The 25,158-nt window shown below is 35.3% G+C and overlaps 4 protein-coding genes, 1 non-coding gene and 1 pseudogene across 12 annotated transcripts; 2 read left to right on the plus strand and 4 right to left on the minus strand.

Moving 5' to 3' along the window:
• Positions 1-203: 203 nt before the first annotated feature.
• On the plus strand, positions 204-277 carry TRNAI-AAU (transfer RNA isoleucine (anticodon AAU)). The gene has a single exon. It is a non-coding gene; the product is annotated as a tRNA-Ile (tRNA).
• A 1,910-nt stretch (positions 278-2,187) lies between these two features.
• Positions 2,188-3,871, minus strand: LOC125210402 (phosphatidylinositol N-acetylglucosaminyltransferase subunit P-like). 4 transcript variants are annotated; one of them, XM_048109964.2, is made up of 4 exons: positions 3,599-3,871; positions 3,021-3,099; positions 2,610-2,761; positions 2,188-2,526 (listed from the first exon to the last, which is right to left on the minus strand). In XM_048109964.2, the coding sequence occupies exons 1-4, from the start codon at positions 3,702-3,704 to the stop codon at positions 2,405-2,407; spliced, it is 459 nt and encodes a 152-aa protein (XP_047965921.1). In that variant the 5' UTR covers positions 3,705-3,871; the 3' UTR covers positions 2,188-2,404. The 4 variants fall into 4 exon arrangements, with proteins under 4 accessions (XP_047965921.1, XP_047965939.1, XP_047965928.1 ...); XM_048109982.2 differs by having other exon boundaries at positions 2,643-2,761; positions 3,027-3,099; positions 3,599-3,863; XM_048109971.2 differs by having other exon boundaries at positions 3,027-3,099; positions 3,599-3,863.
• Positions 3,872-3,993: 122 nt separating this feature from the next.
• Positions 3,994-6,962, plus strand: LOC125210368 (UMP-CMP kinase 3-like; annotated as a pseudogene). Its single transcript, XR_016135603.1, has 8 exons — positions 3,994-4,132; positions 5,096-5,153; positions 5,411-5,465; positions 5,677-5,794; positions 6,140-6,296; positions 6,478-6,558; positions 6,646-6,753; positions 6,842-6,962. The product of XR_016135603.1 is annotated as a UMP-CMP kinase 3-like (transcript).
• A 917-nt stretch (positions 6,963-7,879) lies between these two features.
• LOC125210393 (Ribosomal L18p/L5e family protein) lies at positions 7,880-9,400 on the minus strand. Its single transcript, XM_048109954.2, has 2 exons — positions 9,206-9,400; positions 7,880-8,589 (listed from the first exon to the last, which is right to left on the minus strand). Exons 1-2 carry the CDS (start codon positions 9,362-9,364, stop codon positions 8,191-8,193), a joined length of 558 nt encoding a protein of 185 aa, XP_047965911.1. The 5' UTR covers positions 9,365-9,400; the 3' UTR covers positions 7,880-8,190.
• A 1,582-nt stretch (positions 9,401-10,982) lies between these two features.
• On the minus strand, positions 10,983-13,973 carry LOC125210349 (very-long-chain aldehyde decarbonylase CER1-like). The gene is made up of 10 exons (XM_089063779.1): positions 13,896-13,973; positions 13,545-13,768; positions 13,215-13,447; positions 12,900-13,119; positions 12,320-12,692; positions 12,124-12,231; positions 11,840-12,040; positions 11,683-11,769; positions 11,434-11,607; positions 10,983-11,292 (listed from the first exon to the last, which is right to left on the minus strand). Exons 1-10 carry the CDS (start codon positions 13,953-13,955, stop codon positions 11,128-11,130), a joined length of 1,845 nt encoding a protein of 614 aa, XP_088919905.1. The 5' UTR covers positions 13,956-13,973; the 3' UTR covers positions 10,983-11,127.
• A 2,746-nt stretch (positions 13,974-16,719) lies between these two features.
• On the minus strand, positions 16,720-24,234 carry LOC125201274 (uncharacterized). 4 transcript variants are annotated; one of them, XM_048099315.2, is made up of 19 exons: positions 24,128-24,234; positions 23,943-24,049; positions 23,727-23,787; positions 23,583-23,619; positions 23,356-23,495; positions 23,015-23,191; positions 22,677-22,755; positions 22,447-22,580; positions 21,924-22,063; positions 21,121-21,171; positions 20,923-21,005; positions 20,771-20,825; positions 20,170-20,284; positions 19,391-19,853; positions 19,097-19,310; positions 18,875-18,945; positions 17,854-18,022; positions 17,641-17,770; positions 16,720-17,538 (listed from the first exon to the last, which is right to left on the minus strand). In XM_048099315.2, exons 2-19 carry the CDS (start codon positions 24,039-24,041, stop codon positions 16,850-16,852), a joined length of 2,907 nt encoding a protein of 968 aa, XP_047955272.1. In that variant the 5' UTR covers positions 24,042-24,049; positions 24,128-24,234; the 3' UTR covers positions 16,720-16,849. The 4 variants fall into 4 exon arrangements, with proteins under 4 accessions (XP_047955272.1, XP_047955273.1, XP_088921985.1 ...); XM_048099316.2 differs by having other exon boundaries at positions 23,365-23,495; positions 23,943-24,211; XM_089065859.1 differs by having other exon boundaries at positions 23,943-24,211.
• Positions 24,235-25,158: the final 924 nt, after the last annotated feature.

The following is a 25,158-nucleotide window of genomic DNA, read 5'->3' on the forward strand; positions in this document are numbered from 1 at the left end:
TGCCTTAACCAATAGTCGAGCACAAAGCATGATTAAGAAATGAAACCATGATCTAAAATTTGATATAAATAAAGATAAAAATGCATCCGTTGTTAAAGAATCAAATGAGCTGTACAGAATTTCACTTTCTCATAAAAATAGCTGGATAATATGTATGGTTTCCAATTAATTTTATGTTTAAATTAATATAAATTAATCAGAAAGGCCTATTAACTCAGTTGGTTAGAGCGTCGTGCTAATAACGCGAAGGTCGCAGGTTCGAAACCTGCATGGGCCAATTTTTTCTATTTTGCTTTTCAAAATTTCCATTTTGTCATTTTTATATTCTTTATTTATCTTTTTCACATTTTTTGGTTGTCTTTTCTGTTCAAGCAAAAATATTGAAATGTCATGTACAAGTTACTATTTTCAATTCCATATGAAATTGTACATATTAAGTACATAGATAATTAAATCAATTAAATTATATCTTTCCTTAATAATACGAAATAGACCCATATTGTTTTATTTGGTTAATACATGAATGTGAAAAAAAATACTAGTATCAATTTGCGTATCAGCGTAAACCAAGTAAAATTATGAGTATAGTTTTATTTTGATTTCACTGTCCAAATTTGATTATTTGGAACGTTCAAATTAGGTTTGAAAATTTTCCATGCATAAATTTTCCATGTACTATTATTTTCCATGTTTAAAAATTGATGTAGTGTCAAATCAATTTGTTTTGTGTTTTTATTGGAACAGTACGGTGCTAAGTGCTAACATGATAATTACGAATTATTAGAGTAATCCTTTCATAATTAATAGAGTATATAATTAATGTATTCCTTTTTGTTACGGTATTAACTTTATTAAGTTATGATTGTATTTTCATTTACTTACTTTTATATGTTGCATTCATTCATGGTCTTCACAACCATGGTTACCACTACATCGCCAGGTCATATATCTTTTGTAACACTCAGATCATTTCGTATAATGTGTTATTGAGTTTGTGTCTGCATCGTATATCTTATTGTGTTGTGTAATCAAAATTAGGATTGTGTCGCTAACAAATTTGTTTAATGTATTAGTCGTGTTCAAATTTGAATGTAGGGTCGATTTTTGTTCAGATTCAGATTTTCTTAGCATGCCGGGTTTAAGTTTGGCTTAGGTTGTTACCAAATTCAAAATTGAATTAATTAACTAGTAATTGTACTTAAAAATTACCAAGTTGGATTTACTTTGTATTGGGCCTCTTTCTCCTTAAGAAAAATAGCCCAAATGTTTATTAGTCCAAATGCTCCCATATTAGTATTTATTAGAGTTGTATCATGCCGTACTCATTTTCTTTAGCAAAACCCAATTATACTTAATTTCTCTTATATCCTCTTCTATATTATTCATTTTTATAATACTTATTTATTTTATCTATTTTATCATCTCTTCAATTTTATTATCATTCCCGTGAGTCATTAAACATTGAGTACTTCATTAGTCTACATGCCAAAAAAATACCTATGGGACAGTAGGCGTGTAATATTTCTTTGAATACGAATATTTCTAGAACATATCCTTCCTATTTTTCCTATTTTTATTTCCCAAGTTTTCCTTTATTCCTCGTTTTTTCTAAACCCCAAATATTTTCCATGTTCTTCCATTTCTTCCTATTTTCCATGTTCTTTCTGAGTTCGTTTTTTTCCTTTCCCCCTTATTTTCGGTGCTCTTATTTTTGCCAGTTTTTCCCTTTTTATTTCCCATTTTTTTCCTAATTACTCCCAATTTTAGTGATACGTCTTCAAAATTGTCGCCATCAACTTTTTCCCGAATTTTTTTTTCAACTTTTTTCCCCTAAATTTGAGCTACTTTGAACATGAGTGAGTCATTAACTTAAAGTTGTAGTACCCTAAACTTATCGTTATTGTAACTTTAAATTGGTCCCAAACATTTTTTTCCATTTGTATCCTTGTTTAACTGATGAAAATATAAGTACTATATTATAATTACAAGGGACAAAATAATATTGTAAATGTAACACCTAAAATTTACAAACTTAGAATTTTTTGAAGGACCATATTGGAAAAGCAAAATTAAGATCCAAAACTAACAATTTGTTACCTATATTGTATATTTTCAAAGTTGATATTCTAGAAACAGGATAACTACTTTGGGAGAAAGTTGAACACTGACCTTCATGAACCATCTCCATAAAAAAGATTCAACATTTCCCTGCGTAATAACAGTATGTATTACCTATCTCACTTTGTCAATACGAGTACAAATAATTAAATCATAGACGGTAAAGGAATAAATAGCTCCAAGTAACAATTTTGTCTCATAAACTCTTATAAAATGGAAAATGAGAAAGTTCATAGACTTTTAGACACATGTAGAATGATCTCATCTGATCACTCAAACGCCTTCATTAGAGGCTGTCGAACATGATGTTGTTTATTCTGTCGATGCCTATGTCCGATATAGGCTCAATTGAATGTTCATCGCCATCTGTTGAAGGGACTCCACTTAGCAATTCCCTGCTGAATTCATCTGCATAAAATTGGGCACAAGTGAAAAGCTTACGCGAAAAACACTTTTGTCAATGCTTATTGATTCAGGACCAGATATCATACAGTGTAAGCAAAAGCTTAGGAAGTCAATTTTACCAAACATTATGTCTAAGGAAGTAGGAGGAGGAGTTGCCACAAAATTTGCGGCGATATAAAATATGATTGCCAGTACAATTATCACCGTCACGTAAGTTGGCACAGCCAAAGCCCAATACCTGAAAAAGCATTCACTGTATCACTAAGCATAAAAGGCATAAAAGGCATAAACCGTGCTAATGTAACCATAATGTGTTATTCATGGTGATTCAGTTGCTTGTAGATTCTGTGAAGATATAAAACTCCTCGATCTGATACTGATAGACACTAAGTTTGTAGAAGACATTGCCGACACTTTTACATACTATCGCAACTCTCATTGTAAACCAACTTATATAAAATTTCACAAGATTGAAAATTCAGGTAAATTTGGCTTACAATAACCTGTTTGGGTAGTGATAGAATCCGATTGAATGCAAGCAGTGGTCGGGAACATATGCCCACACGATGAATATCACTATTGCAAGAGAAGAAAGAATGTGTTATATGCTATTCTAATTATCCAATCTTCATGATTCTCCAAGCTACTAGTGCTATTCTAACACCCTCATCTTCAAGATGCTTCAAGCTACAACTAGATCCTATGATTGAAGCAATATAAGGCTACAAACACAACAAAATAGACGTATCATATCATCTTTGAATCTTCAATTACATCATCCACATACATGTACAATCAATCAAGAAAATGCATAACCAATCGAATCTTTTATCATTAACATGCCTCAATATGTCCAGCAGATTAAAATTCTAAAGAAAAGAACAGCACGATTTACAATTCCAAAGGTATTTCATAAGCCCTAAAATCAATCATTCATAATAGTGGTATCCATGAATTTCCACCAGAGCAAAGCAACAATTCCCACCATTTACAGACAAATTAGGAAGGATAATCACAAATGGAGAAGGAGAATGGAAGTATCGATAGTAGTGACAGCAATAGAGTGAAGGAGGACCTGTAAAAACAATGGTGGTGATGGATCCGACGAAGCCATAAACCTCAGAGAGTTTGGGGCCGCCTAAGGATGCATCGGAGAAGGAGGCCTTGGCCGCCCGGGTCATGGAGAGAAGCTCAGATTCCGTCGTGGGCTATTGACAAAAAAACGCTCTTCCACCGTAATTCTAGAATTCAGGTGGAACCCAATTTCGTCTTTTTCGTTGAGACATTACGTCGAACAGCTACAGTCTATAATATTAAATGTAGAAATTGATTGGTGTCAAAGAAAAACGTGGCATCGTTGACGAATCCATCCCATCTTCAGAATCACGCAAAGTAAAAATTTCATTACGCTCATACAATCAGGAAAAGAAACTTGCAAAAACGATAAAACGCAACAATAAAGTATTATTATTAAATTTAATTAAGCTTCAAAAAGGTTTCTGTTGTTTCTCTGTTACTCTATTTATAATATACAAACGCTCTTCAAATCCGACGCGCTTCTAGATCTCCACTAATTTCCCTCTCTTTTCCATTTCCACACATCAATTTGGTGAGTATCAGATCTTCTTTTCTGCCCACGAACTGCGTTAATTTTATGATATTGCTGCTTTGATTCGAGTACGTAGAGATTTGAATTAGTTCCTCTTGATTCAAATTTTTTGCTTGACATTCCTGTTGCTTAATTTTGAGCTATTTCGCTCATTTTTTCTTCGGTTTGGCGAACAATTGAAGCAATGGCTGATTTGATCTCACGATCTATGATACGATTGGTGAAATTCCAGATCACGGCAAAATTGATAGTCCGCATTGCATGTCTTTTGTCAGTTGCTTGACCGGTTTTGGTGAATTTAAAGTTGATTGAAAGATTGGATCTTTTGTTCTTCTTCTCTGTTAAATGTATTGGTGGAACGATTTTCTGTTCGGTAATTTAGTTTCTGGAGATTATGTGCTACGAGATCTTTTGATCTGTTTTCATAATTTTATGAGCTAATCATAAAACTTTGGTCTTTTTCTATGTGGATCTGACTTCTACAGAATGTACTTTGACATTACTGTTTTGAGTTTCCAAATTCTATGCATTCAAGTTCATTCTTTTGCTTTCTGTCTTTTTTCTTTTCTATAGATCTATGCTGCTGTTTTGATCTCATTCATATCTTTAAGATCTTCATATGTGGGATACATGCTGATATGTTTTCTGAACTGCCTACATATACTATTGAGTTTTGTGATGTCTAATGCTAAGTTGTGACTGGGAATAAATTTGCTTGATCTCCATTCTGTGTAAAGTTTTTTGTTTGCCATGCTTACACTTAATTTTATGGAGAGATTTCAACAAAAAGTAGAAAATTTTATGCAAGAAAGGGTGTTGCTTTTATGTGAGCTTTATATTATTAATCTAACCACTTTCTATTTTTTGGCAATCTAATATTCTCTCTCTCTCTCTTGGGTTCTGCCATGCAATCCAATAAGAGCATGCATCTAACTACCATTGGCATATTTGCTTCTCTTTCAGATAATTTGCCAGAATTTCTGCGGCTGCTATGGGGACTGTTGTGGATGCTGTAAACAAGGTACTATATATTTTTTTCAATCGGATTGATTGCTATTGTTGATATTTTTTTTTTCAAATTTAGATAAGCAAATAAATGTAGCTAATGACATCACTCTGAAGATGCTTATTTCATACTTAATGGAAGAATATAAAATGGGTTTCCAAAAACATGTTAAATCTCCTTAGACTTTCGAGTCACAAGTACTTTTTAAGAGGGGCAGTTATGATAGACATTTGGATCTCTTATCTTGCCAGAAACTAACACTATTTGTTCAGGGAGCAAATGGAAGTGCACCAATCAACAAGAAGGTCACCGTTGTGTTTGTTCTGGGTGAGTACTTTTCTTTCCAAATATTATGTTCGCTTGTTGGTCGTAGAAGTTGCCTTTTCCTATTCAAGCTCGTCAAAAGATCATTAAAAAAATGCATTATTTATTATTCTCTCACTTGAAGTTTAAATGGCTTAAAATCTGTTTTTTCAGCAGAGTCCTCTATTGATGATATTCTGATACATACATGCTTTTGCTCTTTAAACTTGAGCAGGTGGCCCAGGTAGCGGTAAGGGCACACAGTGTGCAAACATCGTCGAACATTTTGGTTATACTCACTTGAGTGCAGGTGATCTTCTCCGAGCGGAGATAAAATCTGGTTCTGAGAATGGGTAAAACACTTTTCTAACTCAAAATCTATTTATTTTGTGGATTGTCTTTTATATAAAGAAGAGTTGCTTCAACTTTCATTATTGCTCTTTTAATCATTGAATGTAGTCAGTCCTATTTGCATGTTTCTTGTACCGTTTAATCATGAACCTTGGTCTAAATTCTGAGTGGCTTATAAGCACTTCAATGAGCTAAATAATGTACAATCATAGTCACTTTCTCCAAATAATGCATTGCCTTGGTTTCTTACAACTAACTGGCTCAGTGTCCACTGTCCAGGATTGGTTTAAAGGCGCAAGTTACGTACTTTGTTTTCATCTTGTTACAATTTTTCTGATTACCTGTAGGACTATGATACAAAACATGATCAAGGAGGGAAAAATTGTACCTTCAGAGGTCACAATCAAGCTTCTTAAACGAGCAATTGAGGAAAATGAAAACGACAAGTTTCTTATTGACGGTTTCCCGCGTAATGAGGAAAATCGTGCGGCATTTGAGTCTGTAGTAAGTTTATGTTTACCATATATATTCATATTGAGGTTTTATATATGCTTGTTTTCCTGGAATTAGGATTTGGCATATGCTAACATGAGATGGTTTATGATATTCCAAAAGCATGCAATACATCTTATGATCTCTCATTGACTGTTGAATCCATGTTTAAAATTTGCATTTATTTCCGCAGACTGGTATTCAGCCAGAGTTTGTACTTTTCTTCGACTGTTCAGAGGAGGAAATGCAGAAGCGCTTGTTGGGTAGAAACCAGGTTACTTATTTGATCAGATACCTACTCAACATTCTTCTTCTAGTGGTGTCCATATTCATCTTCACTCTTTCTTTTCTTCCTGCATAGGGTAGGGAAGATGATAATATTGAGACAATAAGGAAGAGATTTAATGTCTACATGGAATCTAGTCTCCCAGTTATTGAATATTACAGTGCAAAAGGCAAGGTTAAGAAGGTAATTTAATCACCATTTCATTCGTACCTTATTTGTGTATTCAGAAGAAATCAAATACTCATAATACTTGATGTTTCCTTGGATTTAGATTGATGCTGCAAGACCTATTGGAGAAGTTTTTGAGGCGGTCAAAGCTATTTTCACCCCACCTAAGGTAAAGCAATATTATTCTTCTTTCAGGAATTGATGCATAAAAGTGCTTCTGGATGAGGATTGAGGCCATATAGTGTAGTGTAAAGTAAAATGCTTGATAACAGTGCTCTTATGAATTTGGTTTTATTTTACAAAAAACTTCTAATATACCCTGCCACTTACAGTCATGACCACAAACTGACTACATTGGTATAACATATATGCATTGCAAATCTTAATTGTTAATAGGTTCGTAAAAATTGCGACTGTGAGATAATTTAGTTGTGGTGTGCACAGAATTCAAATTCCAGTAAATGATTGGCAGGGTAATTTAGTAATATGATGCACATCCTTGCAGCCATATGGAGTAATAGTTTCTCTTTCGCTTGACATAGGTTGCTGCTTAAATTTGCTACTTCACTCATCATTTTGCTCCAGATATCAGTATAGGTAATGATCTCTACTAACTGCTTGATGTACTGCATTTTGTGATTATTAAGTGATATAAATTGAACAGTCAGCAGACACTGCTCTGATAGTTTGATTGTAATATTCTCGAGTTGGCAGCTCGTGTTGTATTCCTCTTGTTATATTGCTCATATATTATTGCAACTATTAATCGCCCTTGCTCAAAAGTTTTATTGGTTTTTCTTGTTCAGGCAGTTCTGAAATATATGGCTTGAGGAGGTTTGTGTGTTATCAGTGGATTTCTTCCCCCTGAGTTGGAGGGGTTATTACATTTATACTTTTATAGATTGTAATGTTATGAAGTTTCTTGTCTCTATATTGTCTTACCCTAGTATCTCAACGAGGTTATTGCCTCTATAATATCTAGTATACGACAACTGAATTCTTCTATGTTTGCATATTTCTTAGTACTAATAAGATTACTGCATGTTCATTTATCCTTTATTTTTGCTTCGGAATTGGAAATGCCTGCTACATTCCTCTCTCTGATTCATTTAGCAGAGCAATGGGGAAAAATATGTTCGAATACGCAACCAAATAAAGTTTTTAAGAAGAGAAAAGTTAATAAAACATTTTACAAATGCACAACTGGAAACTCTTCTCCATACTACATTGATCCTAATACACTCCAAAGCAACACCAACCATCAACATTGTGTCATCTGCTAAACATCCCTATGCTGAATATCTCATGAGTAATGGGCCTTTGATGCTTCAAGATTTTGACATTTGGTGAGAACCGAGGACCGAGAAACCTATTCCTTCTACTCTTGTTTCCTCAGAATGCTTGCAGCCATCAGACACCAAAGAGCAGTAGAAGCCAAGGCATGTTGAAGTCCTAGTCAACGAATATGATACCATTCGCTTGTATTGTGTCAAGAATAAGGGCAAGTCTGCCCTCAATTCGTTCGTTTTTCTTTGGCTCAAACGCAACTGCATATACATCAGCTTCCTTGGATCTCTCGGCAATCAGATTTCCTATAACTCTGCATGCATTGTTGTCGGTGAGGGATGGCAGCGTGTTCCTCAGATCCTTGGAGTTTGTAGTGGCAACAGACACTACTTTACTGGTTCCTCGATGCATCACTTTTGCGTGGATAAATCGCTTTGAAAAGAACACATTCAGCAGAAATGGTCTCAAATACATATCTGTCCTCTGTTTCCATGACTTCCTGTTAGGCCTCTTAGCAGCTTCACTACGAGATCTCCGCGTCCAAGCAGCTTGAACAACGAAACCCTTCAAAGATTCACAAAAGATCAGACTACAAGCCATAGAAAGAATGCAGCAAGAAGATGGACTAACAAAGGCAACGAACAATGCAGTATGCTGTTCAGTCGTTCTCATGCGTTTCGTATGGATCAAATTCGCCTATGTAAGATGTAATTATGATTTTATGCACCCCTAGCCCTTGCAGTCTGTAGATCTTAGCATGGAATAAAACCATTTCCTATCAAAGAATGACAAAATTTATGTGAATGCCCCAACAGAAAATTTTAGTCTGTTTAATCAATCTTCTAATGGAAACCTCTACATTGTTATAGTGTGAATACTAAATACCCCAACCCTAATTTACTGAACTAGGATTCTTTCAGCTGCAAGAAATAATCTTTTCCTCAGAAAACTGCAATTGCACTTCCAATTAATAAAATTCCATGTTTTACCTAATATCTTTTCGAATCCAAAAAACATGACACTGATCTAACATCAATAATATTCCTACTGATAATGGATAATTCAGAGCTACAACGCAGTTCTACTAAAAGACTATTCAAAATTAATGATTCTGAAAAAATAAAAAGTGGATAATGGAGTAAATTGTAAAGGCAATTGAGTGGGAAATGAGAGAAAAAACCTGTCTCGGAGTGCGAGATGAAGAGGAGAGAATTGAGGTAGGTGTGGCAAGCTTGATGTTAGGGAAAGAAGATGACCATGAGAGAGAGGCGCGGCCATCTCTTTTGGAGAAGGGGAGAGAAAGAGATAAAGGCGGAATTGGTGATATGCAGGAAGCCATTTCTTCTTCTTTTCAATTTTAGAATTATGAGTGCCTGCAATTTCTAGATATTTGATTTTCAGATTTAATTAGAGAATGGGCCTGCAATCACGCTTGTACCATGGCCCATTTTTATTTTTATTTCTATTCTAATGATTGATCATATACTAACAATTATTTTATAAAGTGATGATTGATTGATTGTCATATTTAATAAAGACTATATATAATCTTATTTTCTATTTGGTCACTTTTTTCTATTTGGCTAACCGATGACCAAACCGAATATGTTGAATCTCGTTTATCGATAACTAAAATTTTTCAATTATCGGTTCGGTTCGGTTCGGTTCCGGTAGCAAGACATCAATCGGTTATCGGTTCCGATCAGTTAGAACCGAGAGAACCGATTAATTTCATGTATATATAATTATTTTTATTAAAAATCGAGAGAACCGATCATGTTTATGAACTGCAAATTTTTTTTTTCCGGTTCCGGTTCGGTTAACCGGGACCGAACCAACCTTGTTCGGTTAGGAACCAAACCGAATCAAGGCCAATTCGGTTTCGGTTCGGTGCTTCAATTTCGGTTAACCGGGTATTCGGTTCGGGTAGAATCGAACCGACCGAATACCCTGCGCTAAACATATGAATTAACTCTGCTTCTATAAATAAAAATTTTTAATCCCTTAAATAGTTTTGATTTTTTAAAAATTTTTCTAGTTAATATAATAAGTTAAATTAATATTATGACACTTTCTTCTAGTTGTATCAAGACTCTAATCTTTTAATTTACAATAAATCACCGATGAATTAGTCGTATCAAGAAAAACATGCAAACTAATTAGACTTCAATCAAAACATCCTAAGAAGTTGCTAATAATATCATAGCGAATTAGAAAAGAAGAGTAAAATATAAGGAAAAGGTCAATTAAATAAAAACAGTTAGTGACTCAGTGCCCACGACGGCGCTCTGTTTCTCTCAAATCCCAAAGAAAAATCAGTCCTATTTGAATTTGACTGAACACATGACTTCTATTTGGTCATCTCCCATGCACAAAATCACCATTGTATTTTTTTCTAAATAATTTACTACCACTTATCTATGACTAGTTTTACCTTTGAATTAATTCTTGTCCGTCACAATCTTAATCCAATTCCCTCACCATAACTATATAAAGCAATCACAATTAAGTTCCATTTCAACACCAAAAAATAAAAAAACAGAGCTTTTACTATCAAACATGGAATCATTCCTCAAGAAATTTTCCGGCAAAGAAGAGCGGATGCCAGCGGCTTCCATATACGACGAGAGCTCGGAGACTGAGAACTACTGTTCCATATGTCTCAACGACATACGCGGCGGAGACTGCTACCGGAAGCTGCGGGAGTGCGGCCACAGCTTCCACTCGAGGTGCATTGATGTATGGCTCCGTTCGCACTTGACCTGCCCTCTTTGCAGAGCTCAGCTTCCTCAGATTATTTCACTCAATCGAAACCAATACGATTGGAATGACTTCATCTCTGCATTTTTGTTGCTGTTTAATGATTTTCTGCACAAAATGTGCAATCCTCTCAACGAGGAGCTCTCAACCATGCTTTGCACTAATGTTTCTTAGATGAATTTTTGTATCTTATTGGAAACAAGAAATGTATGGATATATTACATATCAATGCCATCTTGTGCACACATTGTTGATGAGACTAACACAAATCCAAACTGATGGACTTATTGATGAACTTAAATTGCATAGGAAAGTAACTTTTAAGATAGAGATATTAGTGTATTATTTGGAAATGGTTGTGGAGCGGAATCCATGCTTGATAGCAGCCTCCCAAATTTTTCCCACGTCGAAAATGGAGTCACCGCACTCGTGCACGCCCCACCCTTCAACTGCGTGCAGTATTCCAGCGACGCGGGCAGCACTCATGACTCTCCTCGGCAGCCAATTCTGCCAAATTTCAAAAACAATAATTACAAAATGTGGGAAACAGAGGAACTGAAAGATGATTGAGACTTATGCATAGTGGTTTCAGTTCTCTCTTTATACTGACGTGATATATTTGTTTGTTTATTCGGACAACGTACTAACCTCACAGGAATGCAGGTTATGGAGGGAAGGAGGGGCGATCATGGAAGGCGTGTGGCAGTAGAAGGCGTCTCCACGCGCCTTCTTGGGAGGGAAGTGGGAGAAAGGAATGAAGAGAGTGCCCTTTGGTGCCTTGAGTTGTTCATCTTTGGATAATCCATCTCCAACTATCCATACCTATAACCATTCTTTGTTTAATACTCTCAATTTCTCTTCTTTCTTCACAAAAAAACATTATGAAATACTACTCACCTTCTGAGTGTAACTTTTGGAGATTACAACTTTAGCCTCAGTTGTTGAAGATAGCTTAAGCTTCTCAGTTTCATACAATGTTGCAACCTGAAACAAAATCAAATTAAATTAAATTTGTTCTAATGGTTGATTTCAAGAGAGAAAAGGAGAGAGATACCAGAATGCCGCGGTGGGACAAAGCGGATACGATAGCATAAGCAAGTTTGGAGAGAGCTCCTCTGAATAGGACTTGAGTTGTTCCTTTAGGAATGTTGTTTAGGACAATGGCTACTGCTAGACTGCTTCCATCAACAACTTTAGTCTTCAGTTTAGGGTGTCTTTCAATAAAAAGTTGTCCACTTTTGTTCAGTTCCTCACTCTGATAATTCATCAAATCAATTAATATAAAAGAGTGAGTAAAGACAAATTAATTAGTGAAGATTGGTTGTTAAGAGGAGTTGCCTGATTGAGCAATCCTAAGGTTACAACTTTGCAACCTCGTACATCAGCTTCGAGTATTGCTTCTTCGATCAAGCTATTGATAGCTTGTGTTTGCCATTTTAGGCCATACTAGATTTAAAGAGCAAACAGTGAATGAGGTGATGATCCATTTCAAATGGAGACATAGAAACGTGTGGGAAATGGTGTTTGTTACTACCTGCACACTGTATCGTGGCACGGTCCACGTCTGCAGCTTTCGTTTCACTAACAGATTTGTCTCCGCAAGAAACGTGCTGCTGCCATAGATGAAGAAGCCGAGCGACGACACCGGCCACATCAGCCACGTGCTCCATCTCGAGTCATGAGGCCTCGAAGCAAACGACGCGAATCCCACCCGGAGATGGAAGATGGACTCGGGCGTGGTGAGGTGCGTCAGGTGGACCACGTCCGGAGACTCTGGCCGCCTCCTCTCGAGGGTGCTCGCGTGCAGGCCATCGGACGACCTGTCGGTAGTCCCGTGGATGCAGTCATACAGCGGCATGAATAGCGAGTAGTTGGTTCGGAACTGAGTGTGGTGGAGCGAGTGGTACCTAACAGGAATTCTGGAGCGAGTGGTACCTAACAGGAATTCTCATCATCATCTAATGATACATAACAAAAATCACATAGTAGACACGATTATCAAATTCACTCACAATTAAGGAATTCATGTCGTAATCTAATGATACATTAACAAAAATAACATAATAACACGAAGAATATGATCTAGATTCGTAACGGATATCGAATTTACTTACGAGGGGGTATACATGAAGTATTTAAGAGGAGGGAATATAGAAAAGAGCCATTTAGGGATGAATTCAAAGTTGCAATGCCCCATATTGTTCATGAAATCAATGTAGGTTATGTATCCGAACTGCGACGACAGCGAGGCCGTTCCTGTGATCACCGTTCCGAGCAGCGGAATCGCAAAGAGCAGAAAATAAGCTATGTGCTCTGCAAATGGATGTATCACAGCTGCATCACAAACTCCATTAGTCAATTTCAATTTCTTCCCAAAACAAACACATTAGTATTTAGTACTAATTAAATTAACCAATTTGTATGCTTACATGTGATTGGCTCAGTAACCATGGAGGAATGGTGGTGAGAATGATATCTCGAGTAGAGATAATGATGGTGGAGAGCTCTGTGGAGCCAGTAGTAGAGGTACTCGACCGGGCCGGCATGGAGAAGCGCCGTTATAACGACGCCGTCAGTCCTCCACGCTGGCAAGGAAGAGGCTATTGGGAGAAAGGAGCTGAAAATGTAGAAGATGAGTCCATTTAGCAGAATCTGATCATCCCTGTAACAAACACATCAATTTTCAAAATTAAATGTTCCAATATTTGTTGAGGCTAATGAAGGATAAAAAAGGTGTAGAATTAGAATTAAAACAAAACCAGTTGCTTTCTCTGTCAACTTGTTCGAATTCAATTGCTCTGTCCACGATTTTGTTGCTTCCTTTAGCATTTCTGTGACGAGAGATGGAAATCCATATCTGGTTGTGGAGAGCTCTTGAGAGGAGGAATGGCAGAATGAGGAGATAAGTGTAGTCCAGCTCATTTTTTCCTTTTGTGGCAACATAGTAGAGGCTGTGCATCACCCATGGAGCTAACACTATATACTACAATAGGGAAGTTTCATTAAATATCATGAGACTGGAAAAAAAAATGGTGTTCATTGCAAGATTTAAAACTAAAATGAAACATGTATAGAAAGAAGAATGTGTGGTGAGGAAGAGAATAGAATACCTTAAAGCTTCCAAGAGGCTTCCATGGCCAGTCAGTAAGGAGCCCTGGTTTTGTAGCCATTTTCTCTATGTTTTTTTTTCTATCACCATTCACCAGCAGCACCTTATATAGGGAAAATTGCAACGCTGATATTAAATGCATAATAGTAGTATTAAAAAATAGGAGGGGAAATTACCAATAAACCACCAATAATGGCTAAATTTTGGTCAGTTGTACACTTTTTAAAACAGAGTTACATAAATCAACAAAGTTTTGTAGTTACGGTGGAATAATGTTTATGATATGGTAATTGCAAGATTTGTAAACTTGATGATTTATAATTTCATTTTTTCTAGAATCAGTTATAATTTTACTAGTTTATTCATTATCTATTTGTTAAATTGTCCGTAGTGTTGAATTGATAGTGAAGAATGAAGTATATGCATTTATTCAAAATATAATTGTACATTGTGATAATTAAATATAGGAGTACATAGTACTTATTATTAGAGTGTATTCCCGTGCAAGTGATTCACATGTCAAATGCAAATATTATAGTAATGCCAAAATACCTAGTGCATAGTAACCAACATAGCTTAGAGGATTAATTTAGTTTCACAAATATGAATATATTGTACTATGTGTATATCGTTTATCTATTTCAACTTATTGATGGATACATATGCGTCTATTAATATTTAGTCAAATTAAGTTCAATAATTCATTAATTTACAAGGTATTATTCTTTTATTTTAGTGCATGTAGAATCGAATTTGAAGGAAATTTATCAAAATATTAATCAGATATCATCATACATGTTTATTGTATGTATTGGTTTTACTTTTTTTTAGTACGCCTGATTTAATTTAACGAGAAATGATATGTTATATACCTTATGTGAGCACCACTTTTCGTTTAACGCACATTTAACTTTGTTTGTTTTGATTTATATACTCAGTTTGATTCTAATATATTAAAATATGTTATTAAAACTTTTAATAGCACAAAATTCATAAAAATCAAAACTTAATTTGTTATTTTATTAATTTATTAGATATTATTTTTATGAATTTTGTGATATTAAAAGTTTCAATAACATAATTTAATGTATTAGAATCAAACTAAATATATAAATTGAAATGAACATTAGTAAACATACATCAAATAAGAGTGGTGCTCACATAAAAAGCTCACATAAGGCATGCAACATTTCATTTTCTCTTAATTTACCAAAATATGCACCGATAATTTTATATTCTGAATCTCGTACCTTTATTTACTTTATGAAAGTATCTATCGACAAAACATATTTGTGAAGATTTATATCATTTTTATTCACGCGTTATTATCATTAGTGTTAAAATAACATTTTAAAAGTGAAAAAGAAAAGTTAAAAGCCATTTAAAATTGGAAATTAGGATTAAGTGCACGAGCAATTATGACAAGTTTCTTTTCTTGCTTTTCTTGCTTGTCAGAGCCTTGGCCGCTAGGAGCTTAGATATCAATGTATGAGGTGCCGAGTTTGAGCCCTCTTAACGTCAGTTGTAATTTCCTCCTTCATATAGGAGTTAATTTTTTTTTTTTTTAAAGCTTCTTTTCTTGCTTGCCGAATCGGAGTGACAATTATAGTAATTTCCTCATTTTTTAGGAGTTTATTTGTAATTTCCTCCATATAGGAGTTAATTTTTTTTTTTAAAGCTTCTTTTCTTGCTTGCCGAATCGGAGCGACAATTATAGCAATAAAATAAAGACAGATTAGAAAATAAATCACGAATTCGGCATATTTTTTAAAACAAAAATATAAATCATTAAGTTTACAAATTTCACCAATTTTTCCATCTATAGACCGCAGTCTTCCAGCGGTATACGTGAACAGTGCGGATCTAATATAAAAATTAGAGGAGGCGGAATATATTACTAGTTTGGTTTAAAACGGATATGACTATTTTTTTTAATCTTCGGACGTAGAGAAGGCAAAAAGAGGGATGGACATAACAATTTTACATTCGGATAAAGGGAAAATAGTTGCACGGGTCGCCCCCTAGATCATCCACTTACGTGAATTAATGTTTATGTACATATAAGTGTGTACATATGACATCCCGATAAAGATGTCGTTTTGTCCACAATATAAGTCGATTGCCACATTTCTGTGTATTTCATTGGAGAGGTAACATATAAAAATTGCAAAATTTGTAAAAATTGATAATTTATACTACCTCCGTCCCCCAAAATTTGCTACATTTTGACCCGACACGGATTTTAAGAAATGTAATGGAAAGTGAGTTGAAAAAGTTGGTGGGATGTGGGTCCTACTTTTAAAGTATTAGTTTTATAATAAAATGTGAGTAGGAATGAGTTAGTGGAATATGGGGTCCACTACCAAAAATGGTAAAAGTGAAGTGTATCAAATTTTCAAGGACGGACCGAAATAGTAATATGTATCAAATTTTTAGGGACAGAGGTAGTAATTTCTAAAAACCAAGAGAAATGGTGTGAATATGCAATGCTCATGGCAAAATTGGTATCTATTGCATAACCATGTACTCCCTCCGTCCCTGTTACTTGAGGCGTTTCTTTTCGGCACGAGATTTAAGAAAATTGTGTTTATTGAGTTAAATAGAATAGAGGAGATAAGGTAAAGTTAGCCAACGCATATGCTATTTTCAACAATACAATAACATGTCTCCAAGGAAGAATTTTATTTCTTGCTTATATTTCTCCATTGATCTATTTGATCTATCTTGAAAGATCCTTATACCAAGGATGTAATAGCTTCACCTAGATCTTTTACTATATAAAAAGTAGACTTTCACGCGCTTCACATAATCAAATACTCTGCCGCTACAAAATCCACTAATCACCATGCATTTAAATTGGAGTTTTGTTTCTTTTGTTTTCATGTTACAACAAAGTGTATTTGGATCAAAATTTCAAGGAAACAAGCATACAGCTAAAAATAGGTAAACACAGGATTATGACTGAAACCATCTTTTAAGGCTCTTAGTGCCTTGCTTTTTGCCATCAGACTGGGTAGAACTGCTTCCAGTGAATTTGGACCTGTACTGTTCAATCAGCTTGTCCAGTTTATCCGTTACATCGCGCCCCACTGGGTCGCTTCTTTTCCTGCGTTTCCTGTTCCGCTCACCACCATCACCTTCCGTTGATTGTTCGAATTGCTCACGAGGCATTCTTTTTCTTGGCATCCCGGCATCTCTTCCTTCTTTCTTAGTCACAGTATTGCTTTGTATAGGCTCCTGACCACCAGCCTCCCTACCTTTCCTCTGACCAGAAACATTCATGTTGGAGTTGGGCTTGTTCTCAGGCGGAGGAACTCTGCTCTTTGAAACTTTTCTAGGACCTTTCTGCCATTTCTTGCTGCCTTCCTCAGCAACCATTCCTTCGGTGCTTTTGTTCGCCAGTTCCCCTCTTTTGTTATCATTAGTCCTCACTGAGGCATCTCCATCTCTAAACTTGCGTATTCTTGGGTTCGTGTTTCCAATAGAACCCCCTCTGCCTAAATTATTATTTTGCCCAAAATTCCCTCTAGCACCTTGTGGACCCTGTAGTTGCTGTGCTTGAATCTTTTCTGCCCGAAGTTTCAGCTTCTGCACGTTATCTAGTGCAAACTCCACAATGGGACGATGTTCAGATCCGAAGATTTCTATAAGCCATCAAGAATGCTGCATTAATTTTATTGAGACAAATTGCAAAAGTTCCGGTGATAGATATTATCGTGGGTTGTTATTGATAGAGAAAGACTGACCAGGGTTGTTATTGAGAACTCTCAGGGCCACAAGTGCATGTTGATGCTCTGTGAACTCTAAGAAAGCCACTCCACGAGGGCGACTTTTTTCACCTTCTTTTCGGACTTTTGAATCCTTCAAGATCTTTATCTTTACTTGCAGAAACAATTCAATAAATAAGTATGACAAAAATAAACAAATCAAGTGTGTTAACTACTAATAACGGCTCCAACCTGTCGAATTACAGGCTTTTGCTTTGTTGCACGAGAAATTACTGCATTCAAAAAAAGCTTTTTCAAATCTCTTTCATTCTTAGTCTTTGGCACGTTGTATACAATAAGCCTTGTGTCTGATACACGGAAGTTTGGAGATTGAAGCTTAGACATCTTATCTTCGTGCAACCTACAATATGAGACAGCTGGATCATCATATATGAAAAGAATATAAAAACAACTATGAGTGCACATGATAGCTCCATCGTAGTAAAATTAAGGAAATAAAAATAACTCAAGATAGGAACAACAATTTTTTTTTTTAATTTTCCGAAACCAATACAGCTAAGTATGAATAATATGACAAACATCAAGCACATTAAAAAATGTGCTTATTACAGAAGATGCATAACCAATTCTATCAGTGATCCATATTTGTTGCTCCTTATTTGAGTGTTCATGTAACAAGTTATAATTCTGGGACCCACTTTTAATTTTTATTGGAATAATAATTTGGAGCCTGCAGCCCAATCTTCCAAGAATGCCCTCTGATTTTTGGGGAGAGAAACCAATTTGAGAGGGGTGAAACTGCCAATTCCTTTTCATTTCTGGGTGTGGACTTCCATGCAGATTCAAATACCACCAAATTTCCCAGAATTCATTTATGCATATTACTACACGGAATAGTGCGGGCCCATTTTTGAATCTAGGGCTGTCCAGTTTTGAAACAAGGAACATGAACAACCATAATTGATTAGAAAATGCTCCATTTCTTGCCATATTCAAGAACCTGAACAGGCCCTAACTTTGATAGTATATAGTACATCGGATCTTATTCACTTAGTAGATGTTTTTTCACTCTTTAATAGCGTAACAGGCTTCAGGCACATAAGAAGCAACCTTCAAGTCTGGAAGGTAACAATTATAACGGTAGTTGGTGGAACAGAGAAGTTAATTTAATTTATGCACGTTTCATGTAATCATACAAATGTCCTGTTTTCAAATTCTGGTCTAAACATAATTATAGAAGAGTAACACTTACTTCTTCCTTTTTGTCATATCACTTGCTGATACTCCTTCTGCAGCAGGCATTCCTTCCATTATATAACCCTCCTGTCGAGAATTGACCAAACATAAATATGGGTGTTATTAGTTATTACACTTCAGCGTATGAGAACTATATATACATTGTTATGTTCTATATAAACATTCAAATGTTAATAAGAAGAAGACTGATAGGAAAGTAGAAGAATCTGGAGAGAACCTTAGCCAGGTATACATTGCGGTGGTCACCATCCTCTTTCTTTGCCTTATCTAGTGCCTTATCATTAGCTGTTTTTTTGTCCAGAGCCTTAAGAACTTTCACTGGCCGGCCTTTGATTAAGATCCCCAGACCAGCTACTGTGTTGGCTGCTGATAGTGCAGCACCAACTGCATCTGTTGTTGTAAACTTGAGAAATCCAGTTCCTCTTGGGCGCCTGCAGAGATGATAAGTTTACATAAACCTTGGTTATATTTAAATAATAGTAAATCATAAAATAAAATGCAAAATCCTTACTTTGTTACAGGATGAAGAACCAACATAAAGGTCTCCACTCCACCAAATGCAGAAAAACGTTGTTTCACTTCCTCAACGGTGATATCAAAGGGAAGGTTGCTAATGAAAATCGTTCGCTGCAACTCTTCTTCCCCTTGAGGGTTTGTTATTTTAGGTTTTTCTTCACTAACACTAATGGTGGCGGCAACCTGGGTGCCCAATACATCAGATGACTTACTTTCAATGTTTCCTTTAGATAGCTCTGAGTCATCACCACCAGCAACATTTCCAGAAGATGACGAAATAATGTTCTGAAGTACATTTTTTGTTATCTCTGCCTCTTCTTCAAAATTAATTTCACTTTTATTCTCATTGTCAAAGGAATCGAATTCATCAGCAGAATTATCACCATCCAGTTCAGATTTTCTAAATGGTTCTACATCATTGTCGTCTGATTCACTACTGCTTCCATCACCTTCCTCCTCTGCAACAAAAAAAAAATAAATCTCACGCTGAGTTTAACTTAGTATCCAAATCCAAAATGCCATCTTAACTAGTACCGAAGATAAGGCAACCAACTAAGTGACAAAGTACAAAAAACTTAAAACAAGATGGTAATTTATGCAGTGTGGCAGTGGCCAGTGTGCACTACAAATAAACATATAGCCAAACCCACTGCATAAAATTACTAGCAGAATAAAGCACTGGGTAAATAAAAACTCATGGAGAGTGAGTATTCAATTATAAAAGAGATGAAAGTGAATAAGATAGAGAGAGCATGAGAAAGCTATGTAGAATACCATCTCCTGTGGGGGCAGAAGTATTATTTCCAGATGCATAGATCTTTTTTGAAACAGCCCAATCAACAGCAACTGGTCTTTTACCAATTTTTTTCCCATTTAAGTTTTGGATGGCCTGCGCGAGTAAATCAAAGATGTAGGGTACTTATCATGTTCTGAAAAGCCTAATGTTTACAGCAGAAATTTGGACGCCAGAAAGTCTGCACGTTATATATAACACAGATTTAAACACTTATCTACCATTTCCCTAAATCCATATATGGCACACATGTCATATTATTTATGCATGTATGACCTCAAGCACCAGACCATCTTTCCATCAAAACTTACAACAAATCCCTGGAGAATAATAGCAGCAGGCAACAACAACACATGCTGTGCATGCATCAAGATATTACTACATTAGGTACATTATTCATCATACAAGCTGAACCTCATGCATTAGGCAAGTTTTATGTTCTCAATCACCAATCTTTAAGCTATCCTCTTTCTTTATTTTGGGTTCTTTATCTATAAAAAAAATGACAAGATACCTCCTAGGCCAATTGACTACATTACTGAATAGGAAATTTCATATCAAGTTTCTTTCATTAAAACATACTTTTTCTGCATCTTGCTTTGATGTGAATTTAACAAATGCAAATCCTTTGGATGACCTGTAAAAGGAAAATAGAAGCAAAGAATAAGTAAAACAGTAAATGCAGGTCAAGAAAAGAATAGCTCAATCAAAGAAACAAATTTTCATAGGAATACCCAGTCCCTGGATTTTGTGGAATAACTACATCCCATACAAATCCTATAGTACCAAACATCTCTCTTATCTCAGCCACTTTAGCCTGCAAAGCAATAGTCGACAAGAATGATCAATTACCGAGAAAGATCCTCCAAAAGTATAACAGACCAGTGATTATCAAACCTACAAAATAAAATATCTGAGTATAAGACAAGAACCTTGAATGGAAGATTTCTCACAATAAGCTTCCACTTCTGAGTTTTAGAGCCCTGGTACAACACATTTTTTGGTCAAAAATCATGATTAGGCGTCCAGAAGAAACAATGTATGATGTCTAATAGGAATTGAAGGAATAAGTGGCAACCAGAATATAAATGTATAAGCTACAAAACATAGAGGTTAACGTTTACACAGCTTAAAGCAATCTAAGTATTACAAACAACCAGAAAACTAATATGCAATCAGGAGACCTGCTTGCATAGTGTGACATTTAGGAGGACTGTGACAAAAAGTTCAGCAAAAAAAAAGGAAAAATTAACCCTGAAGAATTATGGCACAGACCAACTTGGTAGTTGCCAGGTTCACAAATTTCAAAAATTTAATAACCATATCTATTGAGGTGGAACCAAGAAGATTAACATTGGTGCCAAACTACATTGCGGTTTTAAGTTATGTGATAGGGAACAACTATAAGCTGACTAGTACTGAACAATGGAACAAACCAGAATTCAAAACCAATAAAACAAAATCCAAATTTATTTTTTATAGTTAAACTTGTTAGCATAAAGTAGCCACGTAGAATAACCAAAGTTTAGAGACACATTAAAATCCTACCAATCAACACTACAGCCAAAGACATGTTCTACACAACAAGAATGCTAAGTTTAGAGACATGGTAAAAATCCATACAACAAGTGAAACAGGAGTCCGTATTAGTGCATTTTTGATCAAGTGGAGTACAAAATTGCCACACAATTTGCACATCAAATGGGAAAATCCTGAGACCAAAATGTATCTCTACCTCCCCACCAAGTTGGCGTGCCCAAACAGATCTCCCTAGTATCTCTTTCAGGTGTAGTGCTGCAACACACGCACGAGCTGATTTTACACTTGTATAAAGTACAGAGGAAGCATTCATTTTGCATCCATCTTGAGCTAACCCTGAAAATTTTGAAATAAGCAAGTAGATATTACCATACCAATACCATATACGGGCACTCAAAGGCTAAAGAACATGAGAAATTATAAGGTAGGAAATGAAACAGAATTTACTGGTAACAATACATTCTATCTAATATTTATGAAATCCCGTACTGCAACCTAGTGTGCACTATTTTGTGGAACGGAAATAATTTTCTCCGATTTTTTAGAATTAATTGGTGCAGGTAGCAATCTTCAAAATTGCAACTCGTTTATATTATTCACACTACTATCAGTATCATTCACTTGTAAAAGCCAGAAAAGGATGAAACAGAGAGATCACTGAGAATCATATGCCTCATGAATCATGATTGAATATTGAGTTTCTTCAGGTTTATTCTTACCATGGTGTTGAAGTTCTCCCTCTGGAAGTGGGTAAGTTACAGAGCATACAGTCCCAACCTCTCTTGCTATACGATGAACTTCCTTGGCCATATCGTTATCTAGGAGATTACCAAATATGACAGTCTTAGCAACCCTGCTTATCATTAATTTAAGTTAAGACCACAACAAATGAATCAATAGATTGAAACTAATTACAGTGATTGCGTCATAGGTTATGCTTGAACTAAACCTTTGCTTTTCTGATACTTTTGCTTCGGCAGGGGCAGCAGTTGAAACATCCTTCCTTTTTCTTTTCTCCCCCACAGCACCTAATCATTACAAATTGATAGTGATGAAATCACAACTGGAAATATAATATGTGAGCATGTAAGGGAATGTGCTTGGTTTGGGGTTTTAGGAGATCGGGAATGGCAATGAAATGTGGTAGTTTTTTGAGTCAGGTAATGAGTCATCATTTGCAACCGGGAATGGAACATACCCCCTACAAGAGGGGTGTACGAAATACATTCACTATCCATCCCCTAAAGTTCCAAGCACTCCCTAAATCTGAGCAGTCAGAAACCGAACCTTTTCCTTTAACACTTGGAGTCTTTTCAGGTTTGTATGCAACTACATTTTTAACAGCTTTGTCTGCCACTGCAGTTTCAACTGCATTGCCTGCAACTGCAGTTTCAACGGCTTCGTCTGCAACTGCAGTTTCAACAATTTTTTCATTCTTTGTTTGGCCAGCTTCCTCAGATTGGCCTAAAAGAGAGAGAGAGAGAGAGAGAGAAACAATAGATTGAATCATTGCCATTACTCCTCCAAAATGATCACATATTCACGTGACAGGGAGAAGACAATAAATTTAGTTACACTCCAAGTGACGGTAAAATTTTACATATAACAGCACTTTGTAAATAACTTACTCACAAGACCTTGATTCTCTTTAGCTCGGCGTTGCTCAAGTGGAGCACGATGTGTAGCTAGTTTAGCCACGATCTTTCGACCACCGAGAGTTGAACCATTTTTCAGCTCAACAGCACGATTAGCATCTTCAACAACAGCACTGTAATCAGTTTATATATCCAGTATATTAGCCACACCTTGTGCCAGTTCAGAAAAATGAACACTCCAAAATCCAAAAGTGACTTACAATTGAACATAGCCAAATCCTCGGTGTTCAGTTGACCCTAGCATACAAAAAAAGTGCAATGAGAAGCATAAATGTAGAAGGAAAGTTTAAGCTAGCATAAACTATACAAGTATCAAATTCAAAAAAATAGCTCAAGTAGCATACCCTTCTTCATAACCATAAAGCACCGTCGTATTGGTCCGACATCACTGAACGCTTCTTCCAACTAATGCCAATACGGTAAGAGACAGATTAATAGCTAGAACTTACGACATTTGCTACATAAATACTAACAAATACATGTGCATATTTACAACACATGTATAACAATTATTACATGAAACAAACACAAAAGCAAGAAATCAGTATGTAAGAAGCTACCTGAGCGTTAGTTAATGAAAATGGCAAATTCGCAACGAAAATGGTGGAAGGAGATTGCTGATTTTCGCCTCCGCCTTTCTTAAGCTTGTTTTTTCCCATCGCCGCTTCTACTTGAAAAATAAATTAACGATATGAGGAAGAAGTAGAAAAAAACACAATTCGAAGCTGTCGGCCGGCGTACGAACCACGGCGGTTGAGACGCCGACTTCTGATGGCGAGGTCTGTGATGAGGTGATGATTTATGAAGGGTTTTTCCAAGCGCTTGATACCCGTCTACGAAATGGTAGTATTCTTTTATTTCTTCATTTTAAACCCTAAACCCAAAAACTGGTATCGTAACTGTTAATACAAAATTGAAAATTAATTATCAAAAAACTATAAAACCATAATTGGACCTATATAATTATTTTATGGATAGTGATAAATTAACAAAAATTGTGTATACAAAATTAGACATTTTAGGTATTTTATATTCATAATACATTAATGATGATGAAATATTACGCATTCACCCTTTAACAACTAATTAGGAAATGATAATGCTTCCTAATCAAATAACCACAGATTTAAGGAAAGTATTATTCATTCTATCTTGAACCTACAAAATTATAGCAGATCAAAACTAAAAAGATGGATTCATCACATATTTCACCGTATATTTTTAAAAATATTAGCAAGTATTTAAATAATATTAATAAATTTTCTTTTATTTCCTCAACACTTGCTACATTATCATACAATAAATTTAATGAATAAATTGACATATAAAAATTTAGTCACTAAAAGAACGCACAAAATTATAAATAAAAATTGATGTATTTGTGATTATCATCCAATTAATTGAAGATTATTACTTCAATTTATTTATAATAGAAAATAACTAAAAACAATAATAGTTATTCAAAATCAACTACTTCACTGTTAAATGGAATAGTAACAAAATTATAAATACAATTATTTGTAAACATACTTAATTTGTTAGTATTGTCATCTAACTAATTAGCATTACATCAATTTCCTTTAATATTGTACATTTTCACTCTAAAATTATGAAATGAATATAAACAACAAAAAATAAATTAAAACAATAACAGTCTCATTCGTATCCAACTATTTTAATATTAAACAATTTTTAAAATTGTGAATTACTAAACAACCACGTATATATGCACTTAATTTATACTAGTTCTATCATCAGACTAACATATGATTATTA

This window comes from Salvia hispanica, chromosome 2, assembly GCF_029641045.1.
Source record: "Salvia hispanica isolate PSC_SH4W2 chromosome 2, Shi_PSC_v1, whole genome shotgun sequence".
Taxonomy (NCBI): domain Eukaryota; kingdom Viridiplantae; phylum Streptophyta; class Magnoliopsida; order Lamiales; family Lamiaceae; genus Salvia; species Salvia hispanica.

What these genes read in the sequence shown, in the direction of transcription:
- LOC125210402 (XM_048109964.2), bottom strand. Translation starts at nt 3,704, where the DNA reads ATGACCCGGGCGGCCAAGGCCTCCTTCTCCGATGCATCCTTAGGCGGC. An exon ending in CACTACCCAAACAGGTTATT is followed by an intron (nt 2,762 to 3,020) that starts GTAAGCCAAATT and finishes ATGCTTTTTCAG; the next exon opens with GTATTGGGCTTTGGCTGTGC. An exon ending in CCTAAGCTTTTGCTTACACT is followed by an intron (nt 2,527 to 2,609) that starts GTATGATATCTG and finishes AATTTTATGCAG; the next exon opens with ATGAATTCAGCAGGGAATTG.
- LOC125210393 (XM_048109954.2), bottom strand. Translation starts at nt 9,364, where the DNA reads ATGGCTTCCTGCATATCACCAATTCCGCCTTTATCTCTTTCTCTCCCC. An exon ending in CATCTCGCACTCCGAGACAG is followed by an intron (nt 8,590 to 9,205) that starts GTTTTTTCTCTC and finishes GAATCTTTGAAG; the next exon opens with GGTTTCGTTGTTCAAGCTGC.
- LOC125210349 (XM_089063779.1), bottom strand. Translation starts at nt 13,955, where the DNA reads ATGGCTACAAAACCAGGGCTCCTTACTGACTGGCCATGGAAGCCTCTT. An exon ending in GTTGACAGAGAAAGCAACTG is followed by an intron (nt 13,448 to 13,544) that starts GTTTTGTTTTAA and finishes TGTTTGTTACAG; the next exon opens with GGATGATCAGATTCTGCTAA. An exon ending in CCAAAAGTTACACTCAGAAG is followed by an intron (nt 11,608 to 11,682) that starts GTGAGTAGTATT and finishes GAATGGTTATAG; the next exon opens with GTATGGATAGTTGGAGATGG.
- LOC125201274 (XM_048099315.2), bottom strand. Translation starts at nt 24,041, where the DNA reads ATGGGAAAAAACAAGCTTAAGAAAGGCGGAGGCGAAAATCAGCAATCT. An exon ending in AGAGAATCAAGGTCTTGTGA is followed by an intron (nt 23,192 to 23,355) that starts GTAAGTTATTTA and finishes TCTCTCTTTTAG; the next exon opens with GCCAATCTGAGGAAGCTGGC. An exon ending in GATATGACAAAAAGGAAGAA is followed by an intron (nt 18,023 to 18,874) that starts GTAAGTGTTACT and finishes CTCATATTGTAG; the next exon opens with GTTGCACGAAGATAAGATGT.